Here is a 13874-nt window from a genome sequence, read left to right as displayed (position 1 = left end):
TAAAATGGGGCTTAAGACTGTGAGCCCCATGCGAGACAGGGACTGTGTTCAACCTAATTTGCTTGTTTCCACCCCAGTGTTTAACACAGTTCCTGGCAAACAGTAAGCGCTTAATAAATACCGCAATAATAATCAATCAATCCGTGGTAATTACTGAGCATTTATTGTGTGCAAAGCACTGTATTAAACACACGGGAGAGTACAATGCAGCGGAGTTGGTAGATGTATTCCCTGCCCACAGGAAGCTTACAATCTAGATGAGGAGTCACTTAAATCAAGTACGGACATGTACCTAAGAGTCACCTACATACCATCTGACTTGCAGATCTCCAAAAGCAAGATCTTGGCTCAAATCATGCCATCATCATTAGAGCAAGGCTTGCTGGCTATGTGAGGAGAACAGCTGCTGTATGATAAACTGAAGTGGGGATTGGGGACCATAAAATATTAAGTAGGACAGAAGAAACATTTTAAAGAGATGATGAATAAAACCTCGGAAAAATCTGGCAGAGCTGTGGGCAGCTGGAAGCCTACAAGAGCAGACAGAGTGATCTGGTGGGCAGAGGATTGGATTGAGGTCTTAGGCAGAGGATTTGGAAAGATATGTGACACATTGCGGTAGAAATGAAAATGGGGCCCGGGGGATCCCCAGTACCGCATTAAGGGATCATCTTGAAATGCATCCATTGTGGTAAGATAATTAATCACACACCAGTCTTTTCCAGCCACCCACTTATACTCAGGGTAAACCTCACTCTGAACCCAAGAGTCAGCTCATAGGACACTCAATTCAGATGATTGACTGATTAAGAGACCATCTCTGTGGAGTTTCTCTACACTCTGCTAGGCCAGCATCTTTTAATCTTCTAGCTTGCCTAATCACTTTCATCCTAGAAAGTACATGGTAGGTCCAAGATTTGAAGGAAAAAGTCTGTTTCAACACTGTTCAAATGCACATTTTTATGGGGCAAACTCAATGTAATTTTCACTTTGGAAAAAATATCACAGTCGTCCCGAAAATACATTTTTCTTCGACTTTAATTTATAAGCAAGCTAAGTGCATTCTTGCTTCCTGTTCCAAGGGGACTGGCTTTCTGGAGCTCCAAACAAGTTGCTCTGCTGACAGCCGTTTTGCCAGGAGCCAGTGTGCGTTCCTGTCACTCAGTCTCCAATTCAAACACAAACTAGGTGTCCTGTCTGCTGCCTTGTATCCTTACTAGTTATTATGGGATTAGTCAGATGGCAGCTGAAGATTTCAAGGAAAAAGAAACCCTCTCAAAATTAAGTAAACTCAGACGTTCCACCCTAAATATGGAAAACCCTTCCACGATATTATCGAAAACAGAGACAAAAGGAATGTTATTGAATTGGTAAGATAACAAATGCCTTGCTTTTTTCCTATCTGGGATCTAATGTTCTAAATGCTTGCTGGTAAGAAGTGGCATAAGAACAACAATAAAAGTGATGGCCATAATAAAAATAATGCAAATAATGATAATAATAGTGATATTTGTTAAGAACTTATTATGTGTTAAGCACTGTGCTAGACCTGGGGTAGATGAAGGATAATCAGATCTTTCATTCAGACTTGTTCATTCCAAGCGCTTAATACAGTGCTCTGCACATAGTAAGCGCTCAATAAATACTACTCAATGAATCAGTGAATGAATCAGACTGGAAACTCAGATTCTTAGGGTGAGGGAGAATAGGTATTTAGTCCACATTTTACAGATAAGGAGACTGAAGCCTAGAAAAGTTAGGTGACTTATCCAAGGAGACACAACGGGCAAGTGGTAAAGTTAGGATTGGAACCCAGATCTCTGGACTCCGGCCCATGCTCTTCCACGAGGCTCCACTGTCTCCCACTTGTTCGGCTTGCCATTTCATTGTCCAAAACACAGGTCAGCAGAGGAGTCGCTCTCACTTAATACTTACTTTCTGAAAAATTTTAAGGATGCGCTTTTCCTCAGGTGGAAAATTCTAAGTTCTCCTTTTCCTCATCTCCTTTTATAGTCTAGATAAGAGCAACAAGCAGTGAGAATAATCACCACTGATTTTATGTTAATTAGGTATGTATTGCATTTCATGACCTAATTACTACAAGGAAAAAGGAGCGAAAAATGCAGCAATCCTGCCTGTCTTAATGGGGGAATCTCGAAAGCACAGGAAATTTCAAACCTTTTTAAAAGTTACTAATTTAAACTCCCTCTTCCTGAGGGAAACTCTTCATAGATACTTTTAGATCAAGGTGACCTACAAATGGTTCAAATACATACAAAATATTGTATTAGTCTAAAAGTGTATATATATATATATATATATATATACATATATCAATCAATATAATTAGGCCACACAACAGACAAGTGGCAGAATCAGAATTTGAATCCATGACCTTCTGACTCCCAGGCCTGTGCTCAATCCACTACACCATGCTTTTTCCCCCCGCAAACCCTCAACTCTCCAAAGAGTTACTGATTGTAATATCTTTGTGCTTATAGCTATATATTTGACTACCTATGGATCTTTACAAAATGCCATATACCTAAAGACTTGATTGCACAGGCAAATGGACAGGCAGAAGGGCCAAGATAAGGGAAGCAATGTGGCCTTCGGGAGGAGCATGAGCCTGGGAGTTGGAGGTCCTGGGTTCTAATCCTGGCTCTATCACTTGTCGGCTCTGTGACCTCGGGCAAGTCACTTAACCTCTCTGTGCCTCAGATAATTCACCTGTGAAATAGGGATAAAATCCTCCTCCCTTCAATTTAGACTTTGAGCCCATGTGGGACAGAGATTTGTATTTTCCCCAGCATTTAGTACAATGTCTGGCACACAGTAAATGCTTAACAGGTACCACTGAAAAAATGGCTTTTTGACGTCTCTGATATTTCTCCCTTTAGTTTCTTTAGTTGTCTACATCATAGCCCAGAAAAGGAGTGGTGTGAGGAGGCAGAAATCCCGAAACCGGCTAGAAGAGTGGATAAGTGGTCCTTTCTGCAAAGCAAAGAGGACTGGGGACTGTGGGAAGCAGCAAGGAATTTGTTGACTCTGTGTCACTCAGGTCTTGTGCCCATAAAGCCCTCATAATGTCCCCATCCTCCAGTTTCTAGTCCTCAATTCCCTTTCCGCTCTTGCTCCACTTTTCCACCTCCTTATCTGGGAGGCTTGGAGATGGGGGAATCTCCCCGGCATCTCCTTTCTGGGCCAAAGCAGGAGGCTGGAAGGTAAAGGAAAGCTCTCTGCTAAATTAGTTTCTAGGTCCCTTGCCTGTCCTAATTTCAATTCAGCTAGAGCGAGGTTAATTTAAAGGTTATTGCTGCCTTTACCACAAACAAACTCTGACACTGTCCAGTGGACTCAGTGAAAGGCAAGAAAAAAAATGTTAATTACAGACGTGGGTGATATTCATTTTTTCCAAGTTGGCATTGGAGATGAATAAACAACAGAAGAATGGGTGTTCTGCACCGCCTCTGAAAAGGTGAAAATTGCTCATTTCAGTCTAGTGTAGGTCTCACTGCATTGTTTGCTAGTGAGCTTAATTATCAAGTCTGCCTCAGGCAAGAACTGAACTGAGTTATGAACTCAAGAGACGTTAGTTAGTGTTCAAACCTCAGAGATATTAGCTTGTGTTCAAATCTCTAGTAAACTCTTGTCCGGGGAAATCACTACACTCCGTCCTCCCCAGGAGGACGGCTGAAGGGGTAACTTGCAGTTCACTTCTAAATGCAAACTAATTCTTGGCATTTTTTTCCTGTAAAATCTCCATCCCAGGAAAACATTCTGAGAAATAAGTGGCTCTCTGGAAACCACTTACATTTTCATTTGCAAGGGGAAAAAAAAGGACAAAGAAACTTCCCTCCCCTTCAGTCAGTGCTAGATGGGGCTGTCTATATATTGAATTGTGATCAACCCAACAAAACTGGTCGAAAGGTGTTGCCAGAATTATACTCCCCTTTAGACCGTAAGCTCCTTGGGGGAAGGAACTGTGCCTAGCAGCTCTATCTCTTTATATTCTCCCGAGCCCTTAGTACAGTCCTCGGCACACAGCAGGTGCTCGATAAATACCAATGAATAATGGATAACTAAGCAAAGATAGCCATTCGGAATCAGTCGGTCAGTTAATCGTGGGCAAACTGGGTGCAGAGCACCGTACTAAGCACTTGGGAAAATACAGACACACACCCTGCCCGCAACAAGCTTACAGTCAGAGAGGCAGGTACAGGGGAAAGGATGAGTACGGAGGGAGGAACTGGACACGGAGCGTGAGTCGGGACGAGGAATCGCGTAAAAGGAATACGTATCATTCTTACAGGAGCCCTCCCCACTACTAGAGTGGGAACATAAAACCTGATTCCAAGTCTACGAGGCTGTTTTTTTCTCCATCGGGTCCCTGTTCTAGGCAGACTGATAATAGAATACACGACTCCCCTCAGAAACCACCAGTGGCTATCCTGCGTAGAGATGGCTTTGACTACCATCTCTACGCAGATGACACGCAGATCTACATCTCCGCCCCTGTCCTCTCCCCCTCCCTTCAGGCTCGCATCTCCTCCTGCCTCCGGGACGTCTCCACCTGGATGTCTGCCCGCCACCTAAAACTCAACATGAGCAAGACTGAGCTCCTCATCTTCCCTCCCAAGCCCGGTCCGCTCCCAGACTTCTCCATCACCGTGGATGGCACGACCATCCTTCCCGTCCCGCAGGCCCGCAATCTCGGTGTCATCCTTGACTCGTCCCTCTCGTTCACCCCACACATCCTATCCGTTACCAAGACCTGCCGGTTTCACCTCTACAATATCGCCAAGATCCGCCCTTTCCTCTCCACCCAAACGGCTACCTTACTATTACGGGCTCTCGTCATATCCCGGCTAGACTACCGTGTCAGCCTTCTCTCTGACCTCCCTTCCTCCTCTCTCGCCCCGCTCCGGTCTATTCTTCACTCCGCTGCCCGGCTCATCTTCCTGCAGAAACGATCTGGGCATGTCACTCCCCTTCTTAAACAACTCCAGTGGTTGCCTATCGACCTCCACTCCAAACAAAAACTCCTCACTCTAGGCTTCAAGGCTCTCCATCACCTTGCCCCTTCCTACCTCTCCTCCCTTCTCTCTTTCTACCGCCCACCCCGCACGCTCCGCTCCTCTGCCGCCCACCTCCTCGCCGTCCCTCGGTCTCGCCTATCCCGCCGTCGACCCCTGGGTCACGTCCTCCCGCGGTCCTGGAACGCCCTCCCTCCTCACCTCCGCCAAACTGATTCTCTTTCCCTCTTCAAAACCTTACTTAAAAATCACCTCCTCCAAGAGGCCTTCCCAGACTGAGCTCCTCTTCCCCCTCTACTCCCTCTGCCATCCCCCCTTCACCTCTCCGCAGCTAAAGCCTCATTTTCCCCTTTTCCCTCTGCTCCTCCACCTCTCCCTTCCCATCCCCACAGCACCGTACTCGTCCGCTCAACTGTATATATTTTCGTTACCCTATTTATTTTGTTAATGAATTGTACATCGCCTTGATTCTATTTAGTTGCCATTGTTTTTACGAGATGTTCTTCCCCTTGACGCTGTTTAGTGCCATTGTTCTTGTCTATCCGTCTCCCCCGATTAGACTGTAAGCCCGTCAAACGGCAGGGACTGTCTCTATCTGTTGCCGACTTGTTCATCCCAAGCGCTTAGTACAGTGCTCTGCACATAGTAAGCGCTCAATAAATACTATTGAATGAATGAATGAATATCCTTTCCTCATTGCTTGAAATAAAAACGCCTATTGTCCTCAAAGCTCTCTATTATTTCTTTCCCTTTTATCTGCAGTTTTTTTCTACAGCGAAATACTAGCTAGTGCTCATCATTCTCCCCAGCAAACCTGAGGTGACCCCCTCGGCGACAGCAGGGTGCAGAGGCTAGCCAGGCCCTTCCTCTGGAGCTGACACCCGAGGTGGAGGTTTAGGGGAAAGGATCCATGAGAGAGGCTGGCGGACAGAGTCTCCGATGTGTGGACTATAAGGATGATGTGGGAGGGGATTGTCTCTATTCCTGAATTGTTCTCTCCAAGCGCTTAGTACAGTGATCTGCACACAGAAAGCGCTCTACAGGTACGACTGAATGAACGGTTTCCTCCATTGGGATGCATGTAAAAAAAATCATAATAATTATGGCACTTGTTAAGGGCTTACCATGTGCCATATTCTAAGCACTGGGGAAGATACAAGCTAATCAGGTTGGACACAGTCCCTGTCCCACATGGGGCTTACACTCTCAATCCCCCTTTTACAGATGAGGTAACTGAGGCACAGAGAGGGGAAGGAGCTTACCCAAGGTTTCACAGGAGACTAGGGGCAGATTTGGGATTAGAACACAGGTCCTCCCAACTCCCAGGTCCATGCTCTGTTTACTAAGCCACGCTGCTTCCCGAATGTGGATCGTGGAGTCAGGGAGCAGAGCAGGTCAGGCCAGGCTCCTGGCAAACGTCAATCACCAGGACGTGGCTCCCTGTTGGGTGGTAATTCAACCCTTTCTACTAGGGATTGGTAAATCTGACAGGCTGCCCAGGCACATTTGTACTACAATCAAATGCCTCTTACGCAAATCTCACCCCTGTTATGTATCCCTTCTTAGATCATGAGCCCTCCATGACTCATTTGATTATCAGGTATCTACCACAGTGCTCTGATATAGTAAGCCCTTAGTATAGGCAAAAAAAGGGGCAGTTTTGATCACAGATGCTGCCATAACTCTGCTGTACATGAACAGACACACTTCATCCCTTTTCTCCAGCCCCAAGTTCATTTAAACGACAAAATCACAATCACTTTGGTTAACCGGGCTCCGACTAAATGGGTATTCCATGGCAAGCCAAGCTTGAGAGAGAGATGCCAGATGAAACAAGTTAGCAAAACAGTGGCCACCCTGCATTGATTTCCCTGCCAAAAACACATTTGAGTCTCAGGAGGTGATTAAACCAATTGGAGAGGGATCCATTTGAATATTAAGAAAACCTATGTGTATCCAGGCATCACAAGGGGCCACTGAGAATGGCATTCACATTCATAACATGTGGAACATCGTCCCACTCCTCCAGGTTCCTGAGTTAGCTCGGGTATCATCGCTCAGACTGGGCTCAGCAGGGGCCGGAGAAGGAGAAAGAAAGACATAGGGCTGCTACAGGAAATCTGTACCGACCACCAGGAAAATGTAATCATTATAACACAAATCCTAATTACTTCCACCCTTAATGGAAGCAAGAACATTTCTCTGCATCCGGATATAATGTATGGCTCTGAATATGAAACGATTAGATGAGTGTTAATCAGAATTTAACGATCTTTTTTTCTCTTGGGGTGTTTTCTGACTCTACCAATTCCATTCAACCAAGTTTACCTGTATGGTGGAATGAGTAAATCATTATTCCTGAACACAGTATGCAATAAAACCTTTGATATTACATTATTGGGTTGGAAAGGATGGGACAGAATGCTTTGTTATGTTTTATCCTGGGAAAAATCTACAGTACATTAGAAGAGAGAAAAAATCCTTGTGAAAATTAACTATGAGGCAGAGCTTTTTCTTACATGAAATAATGTGTTCTACAACCAACGAGGATCAACAGTGTCTAATATAAAACAAACTCAATTCTTCAGGAAGCAAAATCAGTAAAGAGTTCTGTTTTTCACTTCTGTTTTTCTGGGTGATAACTACTGTTCATCTGGGGGAGGTGTTTGTTTTCAAACATTTCTGTAAATGTTTTCATTTCTTTAAAGCTGAGAAAGTGAGACCTCTAATCCTTGACAGCAAAGAACTTGGAGGGACTGAAGAGTCTTCACCTGGAGGACCAAAACTGTAAGGTAAAATGTTGCAGAGATTTTGAAATGCCTGATGCTTTGGTGTTTCTCTTTGTTGCTATCCTAGTCAGTTTGCAGAGGTCACAGTCACTCCAGATTCATCGGAAATTAAAATAAAAACAAATAAATGGTGGTATTTGTTAAGCGCTTACTATGTGCAAAGCACTGTTCCAAGCGCTGGGGGATATAAGGTGATCAGGTTGTCCCACGTGGGGCTCACAGCTTTAATCCCCATTTTACAGATGAGGTCCCTGAGGCACAGAGAAGTTAAGTGACTTGCCCAAAGTCTCATAGCTGGCAAGCGGCGGAGGCGGGATTAGAACTCACAACTCTGACTCCCAAGCCCGGGTTCTTTCCACTGAGCCACACTGCTTCTCTATGAGCTGCTTCTCTATTATGATTACTCTCATTCTTTTCCTGTGGAGAAACACTGCGGCTTGATCGACAGAGCACAGAACTGGGAGTCAGAAGGACCTGGGTTCTAATCCCGCTCTACCACTTATCACTTGTGTGACCTTGGGCAAGTCACTTAACTTCTCTGTGCCTCAGTTACCTCATCTGTAAAATGGGGATTAAGACTGTGAGCCCTACGTAGGACAGGAACTGTGTCCAACCTGATTTGCTTGTATCTAAGTGCTTGGTATAGTGCCCGGCACATAGTTAGCACTTAAATGCCACAAAGAAAAAAAGAAACTTTGCAACATTACCAACGGCAGAAGTGGACTTCACATAATGACCTCTGATTTTGCAGCTCTGAATTTACCGACAATGATTTCAGTTGGTAAAATAAATCTATGGGGCCTGACTCCATTTATTAAAGACCCAGAGGGATTTTGTTGCCCTAATAAATGATACACATTGAGGAACGTTGGTTGGAAACTCCTGGCAAAACTCAGAAATTTCCAAGCAAATAACTCCAGTTTGTTCACTGATCCTTTAAGAGCTTACAGTCAATCAATCAATGCCATTTATTGAGCTTTTCCAGTCTGCAGAGCGCTATGCTAAATGCTTGGGAGAATGTAGCAGAGTGAATAGCCATGACCCCTGCCCTCAAGGTGTTTACAATACAGTGGGTGAGACCGACATTAAGATATATTAAGATCGGTAAAGCAGCAGAGTTTTAAAGGATAAGAACATAGGTGCTGCATTTGGGGACGGTGCTTTGCACACAGTAAGGACTCAATAAATACAATGAGTGAACAAATGAGGGGTGAGTTCTTACCTGCTTAGTAGGTGAAGACTAGAGTGCCTTGGTGATGAAGACAGGAGGAAATTACAGTGGGGAGAGATTAGTCAGGGAGCACTTCCTGGAGGAGATATCCTCTCAGTAGGATTTTAAAGATAGGGAGAGAAACATCAGATGTGAAGGGGGAGGTCACTCGTGAGGAAAAAGCTGATTTTGAGACAGATGAGAGCGAAGCACAGTGAATAGGTTGTTATTACAGGAGCAAAGTTTATCATGGAATGATATGATAAATACTTCTTCAAAGCCCCTCCCTTAAATATTCAAAAGTGGTAGAAGGCAGCTTCAAACCTGGATTTCAACAGACAACTCTAAAGGTAAAGGGGCTGAGAATGATTCCACAGTGGATGGGGAAACTGGGCGTTAAAACTTGCAGGTCCTTGTTTCCCAAGGCAGATCTGAGTGGTCGGCAGCTTTTCCTTTCTCTCTGTGTTCACAGACCCATTTGGTAATCTGCTCAAAGGTCAACCAAGCTATGATAATAATAATAATGATGATGGCATTTGTTGAGCGCGTACTATGTGCCAAGCACTCTTCAAGCACTGGGATTGATACTAGGTAATCAGGTTGGCCCACGTGGGGCTCGCAGTCTTAATCCCCATTGTACAGATTTGGTAACTGAGGCACAGAGAAGTGAAGTGACTCTCCCAAAGTCACATAGTTGATAACTGGCAGAGGCAGGATTAGAACCCATGACCTCTGACACCCAAGCCCGGGCTTTTTCCACTAAGCCACACTGCTTCTCGTGGAAAAGACCCAATTCAAAGGATTACTTAACAAGACAAAATGTGCTGCCTTTCTCAGCATTGGAAGCAGCCATAACCCTAAAAGGAGAAGTAATGTAGTAGTAGTACAGTAGTAATGTACCAACGGAAATTTAAAGTTTTTTACGAGGCAAATAGATACAAAGGTCTTAATCGCTTCACTGTTCTTTTGAATCCCACAGTAACACCCCCACCTCTGATAATGGCATAATAACTAACTCGCTGTCACTAGGCAACTGTCCATGTTACTTTTTTATTGGAAGATTGATTTTTGGTTTTCTTTCACCACTACATAATAGCAGCTGTCAATATTTTCTAATGGATGGGCATGGAGTAGGCACTAGGCAGTCAACTGATAGGTCAACTCATACTTCACTTCTGACAGTAAGGTAATTTAGAAAGGGGAGAAAACTCAAGATATTGTCTCCAGTCAAAATCTGGCCATATCCAGTCTGTTCAGAAGAAATTCAAGTTTTCTTTTTCCATTCTAGTCTCTGTAGGCCGAAAGGGGCTGAGTCTTGCTCTGGCAAGGGGAATCACAGAGCTACGGAAGTTTTCAGTGCAATCTTCCGATAAGCGCTGCAAAAGACCTTTTACAAAGAGGAAAATGGAGGTAGAGAGTTACACAGCTGGTCTTCCCTGCCCAACTCTCTGATCACAGGTGAGAATTTCTTTCACAAATTAAAAAATGTCTTGGTCTTCCTAGACTGCGCTTAATTGCATCATCTTGGCAATCTCCCACTCATCTCCCAACACCGATTGACACTCCTGCCACCAGAAGTTTATGACTCAATGTCCACTTCGCTTGGGCTCTGGAAATACCTCTGTCCTTCCCACCTCAGTGGCCTCCCTTCCTCTCCCCTTTCCCAATATCAAAGGAAGCTACCCACAGTCTTAAATCCACCCCCGCTGTTGTCAAAGCAATGGAGATAATCTCACCATGGCCAACGGGATGATTCCAACCAAATCCTTCTGGCTCACGTATATCTTTGACACCCCCAGGTCAGAGGAAATCTCTCCGGGATATTCGACCTGCCACGTGATCAGCTGGGTTGCCGGCAGGTCACTCACATCTTCGATTTCTATGTCAATCTGCATAACTTCATAGGAAGGACCATTTGCGCTGGAGGGGAAGGAAAAACTGAGTAAGTGGATGGACACGCTCAGTGTGACAGGGCAGGGAGCCATTTTGCCACCACACGACCACATGTGTACATGGATGGCCATTAGCTGAGGAGAAGGAAGCCCAGACAATTATTGAAGAAATAAAGCATCATTAGGAATCGGATATGGCAACAATATGTACCCTCCAACAAGCCTAGACTATGCTGGACTCCTAGGCATCTCCAGGTCGTTCCAATTCATTCAATCGTATTTATTGAGCGCCTGCTGTGTGCAGAGCCCTGCCCCTACCATTTTTAGGAAAACATACTTGTTCGAATTAATCGAAACTTTGCCTCCCCACATCGGCAAATGAAAATTTCTCCTTATCTCCCTCCCTCAAAAATTCCTGCAAAGAAATATCAAATCATGTAAAGAGATTACTCTGAAGCATATAAGCTAATACAACCAAAATTGAGGAAAACGGGTTGTAAGAAATCATGAAGTGAAATAAGGATCAGATGGTGTCCACTCATTTGGGTAAGCAGCATGGTCAAGAGTAATCAGCCCAGGCCTGAAAGTCAGGAGATCTGGGTTCTAATTCCAGCTAAGGTGCTTACTTGCTCTGTGACCTTTGAGCATGTTATTTAATTTTGTATTTTAGTTTCCTCATCTTTAAAATGATAATGAAGTATCTCTTCTCCCTTTTCCTTAGATTGAGGGGCTTATGGGGGATGGGGAGAAGCAGCGTTGCTCAGTGAAAAGAGAATGGGCTTGGGAGTCAGAGGTCATGGGTTCTAATCCCGGTTCCGCCGCTTGTCAGCTGGGTGACTTTGGGCAAGTCACTTTACTTCTTTGTGCCTCAGTTACCTCATCTTTAAAATGGGGAATAAGACTGTAAGCCCCCACGAGGGACAACCTGATCACCTTGTATCCCCTCCAGTGTTTAGACAAGTGCTTGGCACATAGTAAGTGCTTAACAAATACCATCGTTACTATTATTACTATTATTATGGGGACTGTTTCTGATCTGATTATCCGGTGTTCTAATCTGTAAACCCAATATGGTCAGGGATCGTCTCTATTGCTGAATTGTACTTTCCAAGCACTTAGTACAGTGTTCTGCACATAGTACACGCTCAATAAATACGATTGAATGAATGAATGAATCATCTTGCATCTACCCCAGTTCTTATAGTATAGTAGATGGCAAATAGTAAATGCTTAACAAATACCACAATGAAAAAGTAAAGCATTATAGGATGGATGTGGGTTTCAATGAGAGGAAAGATGGAAGCAGAGCTTTCAGATAGGCAAGTGAGAACGCCATTTACCCCTTCCCACAGAGTGGAAACCTGATGCTTAAAAAATAAACTTGGGCCGATTAAAACTTCAGGAAAAATTCAGTTTTGGTGAACCTAGGGAGAATATTCCAGCTATGGCTTTAGGCTAAACAGCTGGCGATCCTTTAGTCATCAACATAATGATAGTAGAAAGAAATCGACCTTACGTGGTCAGTGAGACAAGCTCCTTGAAGTCGACCATTCTTGATCCTGAAACTGTGGGGAGGAAGCTAAAGGATGTGGAAATAAATAGAAGACGTGGCTCAGGGAGGATCTTGGTATAGCACAGAGCAAAAGCAGTAACAGCTTCTGAAATCTTTCTATAAAAATTCTAATTTCACATCTTGGGAAAGGAGCGCAAGGGCCCAGCATTTATAGAGTGATAAGCAGGCTTTGTGTTATGTGGCAGAAATACTGAACAGTCTCTCTATCACAAGCAAAAGCCAACCCCAGCACATCTCACTGATTTCCCATGGAGGCCCTCTCAGGGCCAATGGAAAGATTTTCCATAATCTCTATTACAGGGGTGGGGGTGATGAGATGGAGGAGTTTGGGTATTTGACTGAAAGAAGCCCACGCAAGGGAGATACACGTGAGTCTCTAAGTTCTGACGGCCAGAGATGAAAGTCACAATTACAGGGGATCACAACCCGCATAAGGACTGCTATCTCAGATGAATTGGGAGAGATAGAAATAATAGCCTGCATCTGTTGAGAGGAGATGACAAAAAACATTCTGAAACCTTGCAGGACTCTTTCTTGGCTCTTGAAGAAAAGGAGTTGGACCGCTCAATTCTTTGATTAGCAGAGATTGTGACAGGAGCCTGCTTCAAAACCACTCCCTGGATACCCAGGAATTTTTTTTTTATCATTTTGCATACGGGCAAATAGCTCTCAAGAGCTTGGAGATCTTGGTCTGAAGCTTGAGGAACATTTGGACTAATTATAGCGAGTGGACTCTAGCCTGTTTAGAATGGAAAAAAAAAGCTTTTTTTGCCTCCGCTTCCCATTCATTGAATTAATGTCACCGGATGATTCACCTTGCATTCGCTCTTCACTGCCTCACGTCAAACACATAAAAGGGAAAATTTGCAAAGCAGCATTGAATGCTACATTATTCTTGACCTTGGAGTTCCCGTGTGGTTCCTTGCAACGTTTACTGTTCTTGAAACCGTGTAATTTAGTCTTTTTGGAAAAAAGATAAAAGTGGTGCCTGGAAGGTTTGTTATAATTTGGGGGCTTGCCTAAGGGGTGGAGCACGTCATAGAGCTGAAGCCCACCTCTTCTTCCTCCCCACCCATGTCTGAGACCATCGTGAAGTAGGTTTAGGGGATTGGACTAGGCTGTGGTGATGCTGTTATCCTGGGCCATTACCCTGCTATAATAATAGTAATAATAATAATAATAGAAAATTGTGGTACTTTTTTAAGTGCTTACTATAGTCCAAACTCTGCGTTAAGCACCAGGGAATAGACACAATCAGACAGGACACAGTCCCTATCCCACACGGGGCTCGCTATCTACAGGGGAAGAAAACAGGTATTTCAACCCCATTATAACAGATGAGGAAACTGAGGCACAGAGAGGTTAAGTAACTTT

The 13874-nt window shown here is 44.2% G+C and overlaps 1 protein-coding gene across 1 annotated transcript in view; it reads right to left on the bottom strand.

Annotated features, from left to right (window-relative positions):
• Positions 1-13874, bottom strand: part of TMEM132D (transmembrane protein 132D) — a 545527-nt gene that overhangs the window by 166386 nt on the left and 365267 nt on the right. The window contains exon 4 of the mRNA XM_007655786.3: positions 10772-10955. Within this exon, the coding sequence (XP_007653976.2) occupies positions 10772-10955 (184 nt within the window). The remainder of the gene's footprint in view (positions 1-10771; positions 10956-13874) is intronic.

This window comes from Ornithorhynchus anatinus, chromosome 2 (assembly GCF_004115215.2).
Source record: "Ornithorhynchus anatinus isolate Pmale09 chromosome 2, mOrnAna1.pri.v4, whole genome shotgun sequence".
NCBI lineage: Eukaryota > Metazoa > Chordata > Mammalia > Monotremata > Ornithorhynchidae > Ornithorhynchus > Ornithorhynchus anatinus.
Note: the sequence above shows the minus strand (reverse complement) of the source record. Positions and strands in the feature narration are given on the sequence as shown.